This window comes from Bombus flavifrons, chromosome 5 (genome assembly GCF_040668555.2).
Source record: "Bombus flavifrons isolate JBK064 chromosome 5, iyBomFlav1_principal, whole genome shotgun sequence".
Classification (NCBI taxonomy): Eukaryota; Metazoa; Arthropoda; class Insecta; order Hymenoptera; family Apidae; genus Bombus; species Bombus flavifrons.
Genome location: NC_138446.1, coordinates 14,902,422 through 14,919,333, shown reverse-complemented (window position 1 = coordinate 14,919,333; position 16,912 = coordinate 14,902,422). Strand labels below are relative to the sequence as shown.

The 16,912-nt window shown below is 36.7% G+C and overlaps 1 protein-coding gene across 9 annotated transcripts; it reads right to left on the bottom strand.

The window, feature by feature from the left end:
- Positions 1-50: 50 nt before the first annotated feature.
- Sur (Sulfonylurea receptor) lies at positions 51-16,598 on the bottom strand. Of its 9 annotated transcripts, none has more exons than XM_069113637.1 (33): positions 16,227-16,596; positions 13,550-13,612; positions 13,304-13,463; positions 12,307-12,607; positions 9,550-9,810; positions 9,317-9,419; positions 8,001-8,228; positions 7,576-7,758; positions 7,321-7,467; positions 7,055-7,255; positions 6,834-6,971; positions 6,591-6,753; positions 6,330-6,508; positions 6,131-6,262; positions 5,514-5,751; positions 5,315-5,420; positions 4,982-5,243; positions 4,744-4,881; positions 4,358-4,600; positions 4,006-4,247; positions 3,873-3,938; positions 3,690-3,797; positions 3,519-3,613; positions 3,198-3,424; positions 2,877-3,098; positions 2,611-2,792; positions 2,067-2,238; positions 1,743-1,980; positions 1,516-1,643; positions 1,274-1,461; positions 1,088-1,191; positions 610-806; positions 51-509 (listed from the first exon to the last, which is right to left on the bottom strand). In XM_069113637.1, exons 4-33 carry the CDS (start codon positions 12,540-12,542, stop codon positions 351-353), a joined length of 5,286 nt encoding a protein of 1,761 aa, XP_068969738.1. In that variant the 5' UTR covers positions 12,543-12,607; positions 13,304-13,463; positions 13,550-13,612; positions 16,227-16,596; the 3' UTR covers positions 51-350. The 9 variants fall into 9 exon arrangements, with proteins under 9 accessions (XP_068969738.1, XP_068969740.1, XP_068969739.1 ...); XM_069113639.1 differs by lacking the exon at positions 16,227-16,596 and adding an exon at positions 15,591-15,788; XM_069113638.1 differs by lacking the exon at positions 13,550-13,612.
- Positions 16,599-16,912: the final 314 nt, after the last annotated feature.

Genomic DNA, 16,912 nt, shown 5'->3' with positions numbered 1-16,912 from the left:
AATTATTTTTTCATTTCCTTTGTTAATAATATACGGATTTAAAGAAAAGGTTTTTAAAATATATTATTATATATTTTATCTATGAATGATTTTTATATGCAACGCAGCTTTGTTATCTATGCAATGCGAATAACAGTGAAATGTATTTCAGATCGATCAACGATCATTCGAATGCATCTTCGTATTTACAAAAATATTTCAGAAATTTCTATATCACTACGATACTCTACATTTATCATTCGTATCAAAAATAAATACTTTGTGACGAAACATGGTTAGATACGTTCCTCTGTCCCAGTCTTTCAATTTTATCGACCTTTATCATCGTTCTTTTATGCACGTGTGCTTTTTCAACAATTAGTCGTTTCATTCTCTTCATTGGACTTCAACATATTCGCGAAGAATCCACCTTGCCGTTGCATTAAGTCTGCTGGTAGTCCATCTTCGACGATTTTACCATCGTGGAACACGATTACTCGATCGCAATCCAATAACGCTGACACACGATGCTGAAAAGTAAAGTATCAAACGTAATTAACAGGGGACGAAGTTGTTACGGTCATTTTCCTTCGTGGATATAAAGGACGTTGAGAGTTAAAGCGAAGTTACCGCGATAGCAATCACTGTTCTGTTCCTGAAAGCAGTTGAAACTTCTTTCAAGAGATTCTTTTCAGTAACGGCGTCGAGAGCGCTGGTTGCTTCGTCGAGGACGACGATCGAAGACTTCCGCAGGATTGCTCGTGCCATACAGAGCAGCTGCAGCTGACCGGAAGAAAAGTTCTCACCTCCTTCTTTCACTTCGAAATCTGTTTCGAGAAATTGTATTCTTATTTATTTTCTAAAGAATTGTATTATTAAAAATATTTAGTGAAAAATTGCACCACTGACTAGAGCTTTAACGTAAATATCGATTTATTAACAGAAGTTTTCATTTTATCCTTTTATCTTAGTCTGTTCGATTTGAAGACTTATATTGTTACGAATGTTGTAACTTTTTGATCATCAGGTACGAGAAAAAGGAAATTTATCAGCAAATATTTTTAAATATAAAATTGAACTTTGTGTTTGGAATTAGAAATTCACTTACTAAGACCTTCAGGATGAGAGGCAATAATATCCTTAATTTGTGCTACTTCCAAAGCATTCCACAGTTCCAGATCTTCGTGTTCCGATAGAGGATCCAAATTCTCTCTGGAGGAAATAATATTCGTATTTTATTGTCGCTTTCAAAAGACGTTCTCTATTATAAAAAAAAAAAAAAAGTATAAAATACCTAATGGTACCACTGAACATGATCACATCCTGAGGAATCGCTGAGAGTCTCGAACGAAGAATTTCCAGAGGAACTTGACGAACGTCTGTGCCATCGATCGATATACGTCCCTGAGTAATCTCCAATAGTCGAAACAGCGCCATTACTGTGGACGACTTACCACTTCCGGTTCTTCCGCAAATTCCAATCTGCGAGAAATATCTATGAAAACCTAGAATTTTGTAATTCTTTGTAATTTTTACCTTTTGGCCTGGCGTAATCTTCAAGGATAGATTCGAGATCACTGGTTCTCTTTGTGAAACGTATCTCAGAGAAACATTTTCAAAAATAATCTCACCTTTACCTGGCCAACTATCAGATACGTGGAAGTCTAGAAAATATCGTATAAAATATTCCAGAAAACGTAGAAAATATTGAAAATATATTAATAATTCATTTGGTTCTTATAACGAAACAACCATTAAAGTACCATTTTGTTGATAGTTTTCAGTAGGAGCATATCTGTAAGTAGAGATACGTGCAACGCTACCAAGATACATTTCGGTCTCCGCTGTGAACTTCACTACCCAATTTAAGTAAATTGGCACTAAGAGGGTGTAATTAATCGCCAGACCAACTAGAGCAGGTGTAACGCGATCTGGATACAATTCTGCGGAAATTAAGACGGCAAGTGTCGCAGATCCTACTATAACAGCACCCAGATAATCCTAAATATTAAAATTTATGATAAAGATACAATAGCCGAACTGGCAAACTGTAAAAATAATTCTAGAAGCTTTGCAAGTTTTCTCACTAGAGCAATGCCGAGCCACCGGCTACTGGAATTCAGCAGGAGAAACGCGTTCGTGTTAACATCTAAGCACTTCATAGCCTGTTCCATGAAGCGATTCTCTTGTTTGGAAGCACGTAATGTTGCTAGACCGCGAAGTGTCTCAGAAAAATGCGTTGTAATTGGCCATCGGGTACTAGAAACGAATAATTGAGATTTTTAGATGAACACAGGATTTAAAAAGGCAAAAATGTTTTTTTTAAATTCGCTAAAAGATATTTGATCAATTGGACAAGTATATTTTTGCAAATTGTGTGGTGCAAGTTTATGCTCACAAATACATTTTTTACTGTTCTTGGGACACTCATCGAAGTCTCTATCACATTGCACAATCAGTTTTGAAATCAAACGTTTTAAAAGATTTTTCAAGGAAGAATAACGATTCGTCTCGAACAAAATTGCGGAGAGTTTCCTATGTTAATCTACGAAGGTTTAAAAAAGCTAAGGAAAAGTTTGTAGAAAATATTCGCAGAAAACAAAATACCACTTACAAAAATATGTACCGTACCTGCCGTCTAATCGTTGAAAATGTTTCGCACTGCATCTATAAAACTTTTGAACGATATAATAAGCTGCACACGTGGGTATAGCAGCAATGAAGAACCACGGTGATACGATGACGTTTACTAGTATCGCTGAACCACAGAGCAAGACAAAGAATGTCAGTCTTTGGATCGACATAGATATTTTCTTAAAAAAGAAACAAACAAAAGATAAATAACTGTGCATTTCATTAATAACCACGAATCAACTAATTTTTTATCGATTATTCACCTTATCGATGACGCCTGTATCGGCGCTGAATCTGTTCAAAATTTTTCCCACAGGATTACAATCGAAGAACGACATCGGTACTCTAAGAAGCCTGGACACGGCTTCCTCGTGTAATTTTCTTCTCGCTCTGGCTCCTGTCCACTGACCAGTTGCATTGCATACGAAAGACAAGAGTATAAAGACAAGGGAAAGAATGATGTAAACTTTGAAATAGAACACCGTCTGAAATAAAATAAAGCACAGTCTGAACGGATTCCTTATCCATCGTAATGTTCAATAACCGAATCGTAAATCACGAAGAAAATTATTTTACGCAGTTACATTTCGGTTTTCTTGATTGAAGTTTATATTGTCTTCGTCTGTCCATTGACTCAGCCAGAGATCGATATAAACTCTCAGAACCTGGCAGAAAATTGCTACTCCTATGTAAATTAGGCCTGGTATCCAGCCTCCAGCTTTTGTGTAATCGCAAAGGATCATTCTTGTGACTATTCCACTTCTATCTTCATATTGAAATTCTTCTTCTTGTTCCTCTGTATTATAGTCGTCTAGAGAGAGAGAGAGAGAAAAAAAGAACTAGCTTTTTTGTACTCTTTTTCGATATTACTTATCAGTAGTAGCTTCTTTATAAAGTGTACTAACTTCCTTCAAGTTCATCGGGTTCATTAGTTCCTGTGGACTCTATCGATAGCAATCGTTTAACGGGAAAATGATCATTCTCCTGTTCTTGATTAATTCTAAATGGATAAAAATTATTCATAAAAAGAGATATTGTTGCATATAAGAAATAGTATAAATTCATTCCTTTCGTACTTTTTAACAGTGTATTGTATTTGTCTGTTAGAGTTAGAAGGTATTAATTTTCGTAGCACGCCTTTGTCTCTATTTAATGTCAATTCATCGGGACGTGGACTGATAATTCTACAGAAGATTTCAAAAATAAGATTCATCCATTTCAAATCGTTATAAGAATTTAAAAATAGCTATTCGACTCACGCGCCAGAAAATATTTGCCTGAAAACGCCGTTTCGTTGTCCGTTGTCAAAAGTGTTATTCCTTTTTCTAAAATAAACTGATTTTTATATTATGCGAGAAAAAAAAACAGTCTATCAAAATTTCATTAGCGTACCTAGGAACAGCGTATTGACTTTCGAGAATGGTTGGAGTGCTGCTCTGTCGTAGAACAGGGGGTGGTTGTCTTTGAGGTTGAAGACTGCTCGATCTGACAGCGTTTCGATGGAATTTAAATCTTTTTTTCCCGATGTTCCATTCTTCAGAGGGCACTGGAAGATCTGTCAGATCGTGGGCTAAGTATCTCGATCCGCCAAGGGTAGTTCTTCTCATTCTTAACGGGACAAAAGCTGGAGGATTCTGGTGAAACGAAATTTTTAAGTTCATCGATCAAAACAAAAAAGAGAAAAGAAAAGGGAAGAGAAAACGTGCAATACGACGATAATACAATTATTAATTGCAAAGTCTACCACATGGGCATCTTGATCAGTGGTCCAGGATCCATCGCCAAGTCGTTTGTTTGTCGCACTCACACCGATTCTGGATACTAATTTCATCAAGGCCCACTTGTCTTTCGCAGTTCTATCAGCACGATCTCCTTCGTTTTTATTCGTTGCTGTTTTCCTCCACTCGATCGCTAATTCTGGATCAGCATCTTCGATCGCTGATTTCGTGCCCACTACTCGAATACGACATCCGTCCATCACGACAACCTTAACCACACGATCATTTATCTATTGCGCCTTTTCTTGAACAATTTCAGTTTATCATACACTGCTCATAACTTAGTGTAGCATTACCTACATTAACTATTGTTTTGAACAGTGTAAGAGTACATTGCCTGACTGAGACATACTTGATGAGCAGTTGATAACAATTCTAGTCGGTGAGTAACCATAATCACCGTGCGTCCGCTCCTCAGCAGCAGCTTCCGGATTCCTTGATCGAAGATCTGCTGTGCAACTTGATGATCCAGCGCGGACAACGGGTCATCCTGGAAATATTAGTATTTGAATCTTTTATTTAAATCCAATTATTTCAACGTACTATTTTTTATTTAAGAAATAAAATGTTTAGTTTAGAAACTAGCTAACCATTATTATAACGTCCGCGTCGTTGTACAGCGCTCTGGCTATAGTTACTCTCTGTTTCTGGCCTCCGCTCAAATTGATCCCTTTCTCACCTATCCGCGTGAAATCGCGACCCGGAAGTATATCGACATCCGGTTGCAGAGCGCAAGCCTTCAATACATTCCTGTACCTTCTCAATTTGTACGGTGATCCAAAAAGAACATTGTCCCTCAAACTGGCGTTCTGGAGCCAGGGTTTCTGAGCCACATACGCAACCTTCACCCCTCTATTTTACAATAGTTCGTTTACAATTATAATATAGAAAAATTCTAAATAACAAGGAGATCTCTGACTTACTTAGCCCATTGAATCGATCCTGTTGTCCTCTGGATCTCTCCTAACATTCCTAATAGTAAAGAAGTCTTTCCACTTCCTGTCTTTCCAACAATTATAGTCAGCTGACCTAAAAGTGACAGTAGTACGTGGTTTTTTAGATTTCGCGTAGCTGCAAGCGATTGATAATTGCTACAGTGGATCTGCATCTAATTAACCTTACCACGTGGAAAACTAAGATCAGATACGGATAACAGACTTTCATCGGTGCCCCAAGAAAATCCGCAGCGCTTCATTGTAAGCACCGGAATCTCCGGATCCTTCTCAAACACGGTGTCCACCGATGAATTTATGTCCATCGTGTAATCCGCCAAGTCAGAAGATTGTCCATCTTCTTCGTCTTCTTTGATGTTATCCAACGATCCAAAATTGGGAGTGTTGTGCGTTTTCATTGTTTCTATCTGAAGAAATATTTAATTGACACGAATAGAAATTCATATTTTGCAATATTTCGTAGTATCTAGTTCCTAATATTTTATAATATTAAAGATATAAAGATATTTTGCAATTGGCAGGTTTTTCGTAAACCACGGGACAAAATGACACTGTCGAGGATCTTAGTTTTAACTGTTTAATATAAACTACGTTTGAATTAGTAACTATAATTTTTCTTAAAGAGTTTTGTTCTTTTTATATTTAGAAAAGAAATAAAAATGTCATAATAACTTAATTACTCGAATAAAAAATACACTCAGAGCGTCGATATATTTTTCACGGCTTCTCGGTTAGTATATTTCAAGCATATTTCAAGTATTATCGTTCTATTTCAAAGATACTTACAGTGCTCTCTTCGATAGAATTGGCCAGCGATGATGTATTTTCGGCCACTTCTGACTTTGCATCGTTAAGATTAGGCAAGACATTGTCGATCTCCGGAAGTTGGAGAAACTCCTCTATTCTGTTTGTTGAAATCTATAGAAATCTTGAATTAAAGTATTTATTAAGAAGAATACAATAACAGTTGAAAGAATTTGCTTACCATAGCGTTAATAATGATAGGTATCATCACAGGAAAAATGAGAAGGGGCACTGTGAGCTGTGAGAATAGAGCTAAGCTTGCAAAAACATTTCCAGCCTCGAGACTTTTCTCTTCCAGCCAGAAATAAGCGGCAAAAGTGAAAAGTGTCGTCAGTACCGATGAAGCATGCGTGAGAAAGTCTAATTATCAACAATCCACGTTTCAATTAACAACGTTATTTCGAAACAAAATTCTTTTCTTTGATCGAGAAGCCGAACTTACTTATAAGGGTCCAATAGAAAGAATCCTTGTCCAGCATTTTTAGCTCATCGTTTCTCGTTTTTCTTATTTTCTCCTCGAAAATATTTTCCCAGGCTCTGAGCTTCACTAATCTTATTCCTTGGAAGATTTCGTTAACCAGACGTAATCTAGCGTCGCTGCTTTTCTAAAGATAAAAATATTGTCGGTCCTAAAACTGTCTTTCCATTATTAGGTATTTAAGAGAAATTACAAGTATCGACTTACGCCGACCAATTTAGAATTTTCCGACATTTTCTTGCCAAGCACCAATTGTAGTGGCGTCACTATCAATATGCAACAGAATGCACCGATAATTGCACTTATTCCCAATTTTGTGTAAAGAAGAAAAACTATAGCGCTGATCTAAAATCGATATTTAAAATTTCAAATCGTTATTAGCTATAAGATATAAATATCTAATTATCGTTAATTATTTATTCTTTCACTTTTAATGGAATTGCCCAGGTATAGTGTCCAATCCAGAAAAAGCTCATCACATTGTAAGCATCCTCAGATATTAGGTTAGTTAAGGTTCCAATATCAGCAGATTGCTGACATTTATTCTGTTCTTTCTCCTTGTCTGTCGGATTATCCTCTTCGTCGATGCTCCAAGAGCATAAACGCAAGGCTTTATCGTATAGCAGCGCCTGTAATTTTAATTCAATTCTCTTGATGGTTTTCGATGGTTGCTATTTTCGAGTTTCAAGTGTACCTGAAGTGCGTTCTTCAGGCGGATCCCTTCAACGCAAAGGATATGAGTGGAGGCCTGGCTTAGAGTGCTTTGTAATAAAGAAAAGAAAAACACCAACAGGCATAAAAAATAGCCATTTTGCAAGATTTCAGGAAATGTCATGGCACCCTGAAATATTCCATAGTGTCTTTGATTAATTCTCTGTTTAATCTTTTCGATCGTTGTATTTTCTATTTAATTCTTTTAGGTGAAATGCTATCGAACAATGTTAGATACCATAGAGTTTCGATTTATTGTCCCATTTTGAGAAGCAGAGACGTAATTCAGAATTTTAGAAATAGACATCGGTCCGACAAGGCTTGTAGCGTCTCCCAGTATTTTAAGTAATCCTCCAATGGCAAACGGGTACCATATTCTTTTCCAGTAACATCTCCAAAGATGTAGTTTCTCGTTTCTCTCCTACGGAAACAACCAAATACTCCGAATCATCTCGATTTTTATGATTAAATATAAATATAATGTAAATTACAATTTGTAACGCATACTCTGTAGTTAAGATACAAATTTTGCTACTCGTGTCATTTATCCATGAAACTCTTCCAACTAATATTAGAATATTTCATTAAAATTTGGTATCCTGTACCGTTTTTTTTCTCCGGTCCTACCGATTAGAAAATATTTTTTTTATATTCAAAGATTACCCTATGTTTCTCGTAAACTTCACGAAACTTGTCAAACTGTCTCCTAGTAGTCTCCTCCTCGGGAAGTTCTCCAAGGTCGTGGTTCTCCAACGGCGTACTGTATCCCTTGCACAGCAGGTCGATCACCCAATGGAAGGTGATTCTATTGAGAAACGGCACGTCCGCGTGTTTGTACGCTGTTCTTCGTCGTTCTCCTCGCTCGATCAAATACCTTCTCTTCCTTCTTGTCTAGACGGAACGAATATCGAAAGTTGACTTATTCGCGGCGGCACTTCAAGATACCGGGCTATTTGCATGCTCCAACCCGCTTGTTTTTACTGGGTCAAGGAGTCGGCGTGCACACGCGAAATATATTTGGAGCAAACGCAGAGTACCGCCTTACCTGTTATCGGAAGACCACTTACGGCTCAAACGGAACCATTCTTAACGCGACTATAGTTAGACGTGAAATATGTTTTCAATTCTACCGAACGAAGCTTGAGGAAGAGGTTGATGTATAGTGGCATTAGTGGAACTTCAATGATGGATAGTTGCATTACAGCGAATGGAAGTGATTGTATTCTTGCAAAATAGAATGATCCTTCAATTTTCTTTCAATTTTCTTGTCTTTTCCTGGATTTATGTTACTTTTTATTTATTTTGTTCTGTTGTACGAAGCTAGTGCAGCATCAGCGATCGATGGTTGTATTATAAGGGGGAGAACAGAAGAGATTAGAATTTGATTTTATTCCACTGTAAGCGTTATCCTTCTATTGTATTGTTTCTTTATTTATGTTATTTTATTATTCTTTATTTCTGAGATTTGGCTAAGAACTTGCATCGACTCGCAATTAGTTTAGATACAGTTTAACTATTTCTGTACGCCGCAACGTGTACACCGGTTGTCGAAACATTCGTGCACTTTCCGCGAAGCGACATTTTATTTAATTTCCTGGAAATTGAATATCGAATAGACGGGACGGTTCTATTTTTGCGATCTAGTTCGCAGCGTCGAGGAAGAAAAGTTCGCATTACCACTCGATAAGCTCTGCCTCTTCAGGCTGCGATAATAAACATTATTATTCAAACAAGCTGAGTAAATGTAAAACAAATGTTTGCACTTGGTGCCGGGAGTAGCTGGCTCTCTTCGATAAGGTTGTAACGCTGTGTCGCTAATTCGCGATGCTTGCAGTAAGAACTAGCAGGCTTATAAACTACGTATCTAATAGCCGAAGTGGATATATAGTAGTTAAAATAAATCCTCCCTTGATCGCGCAAGAAATCTTCAAACGATAACAACCTAGAATTAATAGTAATTGGATCATTAAGCAACTTACCATAAGATAGAACGTGTAAGAGTCCAAAACGGCTAAGAGCCCACAGGTAATGGCGGTGAACGTTGTGGTTGTGAGTCGAACGTGTATCATGGACAGACCATATCTGTATGTATTCGGCAATTATTTCCAAAAATCGCAAATTCATTAAAAATAATAAAGAGCAATATTTGTTAATTTCAAAATTCTTATTAAATAATAATTTTTCTAATAAATGAATAACGAGTGTAACTGACCTAGAGAGACACATAAATTTCCATGCTCGCGATAAGCTAATCGCGACGAAGATTCCAGCAGAGAGGGCAGTACCACAAGCATCTCTAACCTCGGTCCTCCGATGAATGATCCAACAGTAGAGAATGGCTACGATCATCAGAATCAACGAGAAAGAAATCGACGTAAGCAACGACTCGCAAAGTTCGACAAAAAGCACCGCCAACACTGTCATGCACAACAGTGTTCTAGTTGTATGAAATGGTAGGAGTCCTCTGCAATCTCTAAATAAAAAGAATATTAAAAAAGAATACATCCTTTACCAGGCATCGGATGGAATTTAAATTTCATTATTTCTTGCTTGATAATGACACGGAGAAATTGTAATATTTTCACTGAAACTCGTGATTCATAGTTATTATCCTACGTTAAAGTACTTAAATATAACTTACAACTTGCCTACGAGCTTTGAATACATTTATATCAGATCAATCGATCTCCGACAAACCTCCAATTACAAGAAAATGATTCTTCCTTCTAGAAAATAAAGCAGGAAGCACAACCATCCTGTATTGGTTCAATTTCCGTACGAAATCAATCTAAGTCAAGTGGAACGCGAAGAAAATCAAGCACGCAACTAATTACCACGTAATTACCACCTTCGTTAAACGGATATCGTAATTTTTCTCACATCAGAGCTTCTAGAAGTTTATCGACTTTGCTCCTGGGCCAATAAATTTATACTCCGCGACTCGTCTCTCTATTTCTAGGTTTTCGATCCAACCACTCCGGTGGACTTTCTTTAGAATTTCAGACAATTTCTGCATTAAACATTATTTCGTCTTTCTATAGTTCGACTTTTATTTAAATATACGACTGTTCCAAGATTTTACACCGAAAAATGTTTTTAAAATGTTACACAAATATTATGCGTCTTTCCCTGACTTTATCACAGAATGATAACGCTAAAACAAGATTCACACGGGGTGAAATTTGAAGCGCGATAGTCCGTAAGGGTTAAGAAGGCAACGAGGAATTGCTATTGATTTTTCAGCGAACGAACAAGGACAAAAGCCATCTCATTCAGCTGCATTAAGATTCCTGGAACGGGCAACGTGACGCAAACCAGGAAAGAGTGTACACGTAGGTATTCGAAAACCCTGCAACAGCACGTGTTATGAATTATTCTGGTAATTAATCTGGGTCTTCTGTTGATCCATTTAATCCGCGCTTCTCGCTATTCTACGCGGTTAACGACAACTTTGATGTTTTCATTTGGGATTATGACTTGCGTTTTTCGTACGTTCTCCGTCTCTTCTTTGCGCTTTATGCTTTTCGTGAATTTGGTGACCTTTTGAAAGTTATTAATTAATTAAACGAAAGATGTATTTGTATTTGGTAAAACTGATCACAAGTTTTATTACAAGATCATCCGAAAAAATGTTCTATTGTTAATAATCGACGAAAAGTAATTTTTCTAAGCTTAATCTTAATTCTAGAAAAAAAGAAAGTATATATTTTTGTTATCTTGTACCAGAAACATGAGAAATCTTGAGGACAAAGAAATAATTATCTTTCAAATTATTTGACGCTCTTCCTCGTTTTATCATACTGTTAACACGGTTTAGGCAAGTTAGTTGACAAATAAGACATTAAAAGAGATTACTGGATATGTGGTAGCAAGAAATTCCGAAATCTTGTATATCTGTCACATTTTTGATTTATAGAACGAGGAACGGTGGAAGTGACGAGCGTGGCATGGAAAACAGATGAAAGTTTGTGGATGTAAGCTCGTTCCAGGAACGTGGTGGAGTGTTACAGATGTTTGACATGGGCAAATATCCGGCAATATTCTTCAGAAGAGAACCAATTACACAGTAAAGCATTCTAATCTTTAAATTTTACCAGTTGTTTTTTTCCAAAGAAGAATTTTTTTAATTACAGCGAATGATCAACCATCGCCGAAAAAGCAATAAATAAAGCAACGAATAATTCCACGTAAAAAGGGTCAAGCAAAGGCGAAGAAATTAACAGGCTCGATAAAATTTCACCACATTAATTGAAGCAAATTGTTCGAATGGGAACATGGTCCCATATGAATCATGGGACATCCCAAACGTGAAACATTTCGTTTAATTGAATGTTGCTTCAATTGGTGTGAGCTAAGCTGCAGCTTCTAGCCTCGCCTTTTGAAATTAAACATTCGATACACGTTTTTCTGAAACTAAAGATATCCCGTTTCAACCGAAGCAAATACCATTCCTCCTATGAATAGCCAAATCTTATCGCTCGAGGAGTATCTTTCGATCGTTATTATCAAGCGTTGTATCAGTGACTGTGAAATAATGTACAAATAAACCTTGCTTTCTGTTATCAGACTTCTGTTAAACGATGCAAAGTTACTTTCGAAGCAAGCAAGCTTTGAAATGAAAATTTCGACGAACATCACATTCGATCGCCATTGTCCAGCGCTGTACCAGAGACTGTGAAATAATGTACAAATAAACCGTGCCTTCTGTTATCGGACATCCGTTAAACGATGTAAAATTACTTTCGAAGTAAGTGAATTCTGAAACGAACATTTCGAGGCAGGTAACTTTCGAAGAGAAAATTTCGAAGCGAGTGGAACAAAAAGTTTCGAAGGAAGCCTCTTCTTGCTCTCAACTGCTCTCGTTAAATCGAGATAAATCTCAATGATCGAAGCGAATGGATCGTAATTCATCTCTCTATGGTGAAAATGAAATCTCGATTCAGTCTTGTTTTTCCTTTCGTCAACTTACTTTGGTTGTTTCCTGTATTTACATCTGAGAAAGGTGATCAGCGCAAGGATGATCGCGATGGCTGGAACGCAGATATTGACGAGTTCCACGAGGCAATTCTCGATGGAATCATCCTCGTTGGAATCATCCTCGATGAACCGGACGCAGGTACCATTTTCCGTTCGCCAGGACCATTCGACGCGTCTCACGGGTTTTGGTAGGATTTGTAGAAATTTGTAACTCTTGCAAAAGTCCATTTTAATGGTGTTTTAGGAAACGGTATTTGCGTGTGATATCTGGACACATCGTTCTTGATATTTGCCTAAAAATATTATCTTTCTATATTCTTTGAGACATAAAGAAGAATATTTGTTCTTTCTCTACCGTTTCTTTTTCTTCAATTTACAATCTGCTTAAAAACATTGTCGTTATATAATTCTTTAATTATTTATATTTTTTGATACGCAAACAACGAGTATCTGCTTTCTTTCTACCGTTTTACTTTTTTTAATTTCGAACGATTTGTGCGTACAAAAATATACGTATACGTAAAGTATATGTGTACGAATCTTTCTTTTTCTGATAAAAGAATATTTTTCACTCTGATAAAAACACTTGGACGAGCTTTAATTGTTTAATTGTTTAACTGTTTTAATTAAGCAAAAGTATAAAACAGTTGTTACTATTTTGTATTAATTTTTATCGCAAAAATATTGTAAGTCTTTTACGCTTCGATATTCTCTTCCTGTCGTTATATTTTTCTACGTTGGCATTCTTCCTACGTGGTTTACTTAATTCAGTTTCGTATAATCCGTCTATTTCGTCTTTGGCTACACGTTTTATAGTCAAAAACGGTTTGCGTAACTTCGATTGAATGCATTTTGCAATCACTAAGAATAACATGTTTTCATTATTTCTACTGTGACGCAACGATAAATGGGTTTGCTGGAAACTGTTCTAGCTTCCGGTCCACAGGCTTTCAAACGCGCTTTGTTTTTCGACAGACCTTTATACTCACCGAAAATATCTTACGCTCGGATAACTCTCGATGCGTCCGATAAAAATGCGTTCGAGTCGAGTGCTTCCTCGCGTGAACTCCAGTTAAACTTGTATTTTGAGCCGCTGTGTCTTTTATGAAAATAAAAAGTTGATAAAGCTACCGGAATCTAAAGGAGAATCTAAAAATAATTCTTGATAATTTTGTAATGCTTTGACAAAAGATACACGGTAGTTTTATTGCTGTTTTGTAAGATGGATTCCTTACAATGTCCCAAACATTTAGTAAGCCAATCCCTTTTTCGTTGACAGTCGAAAGACTTTCCTAAATCTGATAACATTTGAATCGTATTACGTTATATATCTTTGTGCCATTTGAATTTCCTCAAATTTACATATAGCAAAGTATACAATTTACTAAATTTTATTTTTTAGAGTATACGACAATATATCGATAAAATATATATTTTACCAATTGTGTCTCGATATTTATATCATTTTCCAAGCTCTAATCAGTATGCATCTGCAGCTAAACGATCACGAGCCATTGAGGGTTAATAAAATTTGGTTGCACTGCAGGAAGATAGCGGAACAAATTCTTTTATTATACTCGTGCCAGAAGATTCTCTAAATTGAATTGCGTTTAACAGTGACCTCACGAAAAGACTTGCCCCTTAATGGTTTAAATTAGTACTTGAAACTTCCGTGGCGTGTTTCGTATTAACGAGAAGCCCATGCAAAGAGACCATTAGTCTCAAGGCGACGCCTCGTCGACCAAAAATTTCAACATCCATTCATGCCACGAGGCAAGAAAAGAAAAAAAAAAGAAAAAAAAAAGAAAAGAAACGTCGATCGCTCGTTACTAATTCGATAAACCGCGAAACGTACAGTTTGTAAGGATTTGTTTCGCCGTGTCTTATCCTTACGAGAAAAATGCAAAAGAGATGCGAAGTGGACTCGCGCTTACAGGTAAACGTTCTTATCGACGCGTTCATTAAATAAGCGATTAATTGAAATTCACGGATGCCAGTCGGCGATATGCTAAGTTCCAAAGTAAAGTAACAACACTTACGTGTCTCGCAACTGGAATTTTTCGACGCGACTCGTTACCATAATTTATACGGTGACTCCACTACCACGCGTTTTCTGTTATGTTACCGATGATTTACGTTCTGTTACTACGATCGCTTCCGAAACCGAGCCTTCGCTTTAGCCTTCCAATAGAGAACGTTCGTTCGTTCGTAGAACGACGATTGTGAATCGCTGTATCGATGAAGATTTGAAAGCTTCGCTTTTCAGATTCACTTTTTCCAGGTGGAATTCTTAGGTGATCGATTTTTGTACCGTGACGATCGACGTATGAAATGCATCGTTTATAAACATCGAGACACCTACTCGTTACGTTCGTTGGAAAATTCTAACGGATTTTATTTCGTTTAATGTTTTATATTACGCGAAACATATAAATCGAATACCAGTAACGCCAGCTTCGTAATAAGGCAATTAGAAATTAGAAGCGGTGAAAACATTGAATTTGTTTGAAATATCAGCAGATACGCTGATACCTGCGGTTACGATTGCCAGTGTATGTGCAAATGATTAGTATTCTATCGGATGAATTCGTACGTCATCTGAAGAATCATTCTTGTTATTTCTGTGCCAGAGTTACGTGTTCTTAATATTTGTTCCTCCGCTAGATATGATATTTTTATTTCTCATTCTTTATCGAGAGTTATGTATTCGATAGTTTGGGAACTACGCGCTCGTAATATACGACGACTCGTTTATTTTCGTTAGGAGTGAGATTTTCATAATTCAATTTCTCGTGCTAGGCCTTGATTTAATTTTTCCGGGGAAAATTTGCGTTCCATGGCTATATTTTTATATAGTCTCGTTTATTATGCATAATATCAGACGTTAAAAGTATCGAATGTTGTTCGTGTTACGTAAAACGTTGGTAAAAGTGTCGTTTGTATTTTTTCGCGATTAATGAATTCTTTGAATGAAAGAGAGACGCAGTCGCTATATATTTTATTATGATTTTCATGCAATGGAGAAAGAATTGCTATTAATAGAGAAAAATGTTGAGTAGCGAGTGAAATCGAATGACGTGCATGCTGTAAGTTTAGTATACGCTAGAAAAAAAATTTCTTCGATATAACTTCCTTACTCACGAACGTAACGATTGGTATTTGAATTATTTTATATTTCCTAAAGCTAAAACGATGTTGCATTAAAGCAACGCGTATAATGCTTGTCATTAAGATATATCCGTTACGAAACCTCTGTCAATAAATTTCAATAATCACCTCTTAGTTCCAAGGAACTATTCAAACATTGCAAATATTATGATTGGAAGCCGTTTTTCATGTCGTTTGATTTGTGTCACTTTTTTTTAGTAATTTATATCTATAGCTAACATCTAAGAATAACAATTGTAAACCAAGTCCAAGAATCTTAATTATATTTATATACGAGTAGCGCTATAGTGCGTCCTCGATTTCGACACATCTTCGAATAATATTAGTAATCAATTTACAAGTTCTCAACTGGCAACGAGAACAACAAGAAAGTCAAATTCAAAAATTCCAGGCTTAAGGAGTTCCACACTTTCGCCCTCGAATATTCTCTCGAACAGTGGTTTTACAAAATTCTAATATTATTATCTTCTCGTCTAATGTTTAAGAAACCTTTCAAACACGCGATCCTACAATAATCTCACAAGAATATCGAAAAGAAAATAAGTGCGAGAATTGCAAGCTTGTGTAAAACTTGATCTTCGATGCGAATAGCGTTAACAAATTATGATATTGATAATCCTTGAACTAATTTGCAAAGATCTTCCAATTATTCAACTTCTCGCCTCACGATTGAGAATAACATAATAAAAAAAAGAACGAGACAAATTAAGAAATCTGTAGCGTATACAGAGCTTAAGGATGCACCTTCGCTCTCAGCGCGAGTATTCATCGAATGCTCGAATTCTAAAGGGCCAGGAACCACTTGTCGGCCTCGAATCGGTATCCCTGGTCACGCACGTGCGCGTTGATCGTTTCCGCAGAGAAGCACGCGTGCTTTCTGGTTGACGGTCCGCGGCTTACTGACAGATCAGAGAGGCGAACGTTGAACACACAGAGCGAATGGTAATTCCATGTGCGCGATGAGTCACTGACGAAAAAAAGATCTCGGCCCTGATGGCGAACTCGTCTTTCACCGGAAACGTAAGCGCGTCCTAGAAAAGCGGATTCTTTCGGACTCGGCTTCTTGGCCCTCTAACTCTGTTCTCATATCGAGGCACGTCGCGATGTCAGAACCGTGAGAATTTAACGACAACGAGACACCAACGAAGAAAAGATTCTAAGAGCATTTTGGAAACAGTAACTCGTTATCTTTTGTGTTTCTATTCGCTTAATCGAAGGTAAATTCTTACGGAAAATTCTGTTTTTTTATTTTCTTGTTTTGAGTAAGATAGAACGTTTACACTGTAGTTTACAGGTATCGAATTTTTTCTGTTTTATTTTTTCTTGTTTTGAGTAAGATAGAACGTTTACACTGTAGTTTACAGGTATCGAATTTTTTCTCGTGTCTCTTTTGCTCTATAAATAGCTAAGGTGTAGTGAGTTAACCCTGA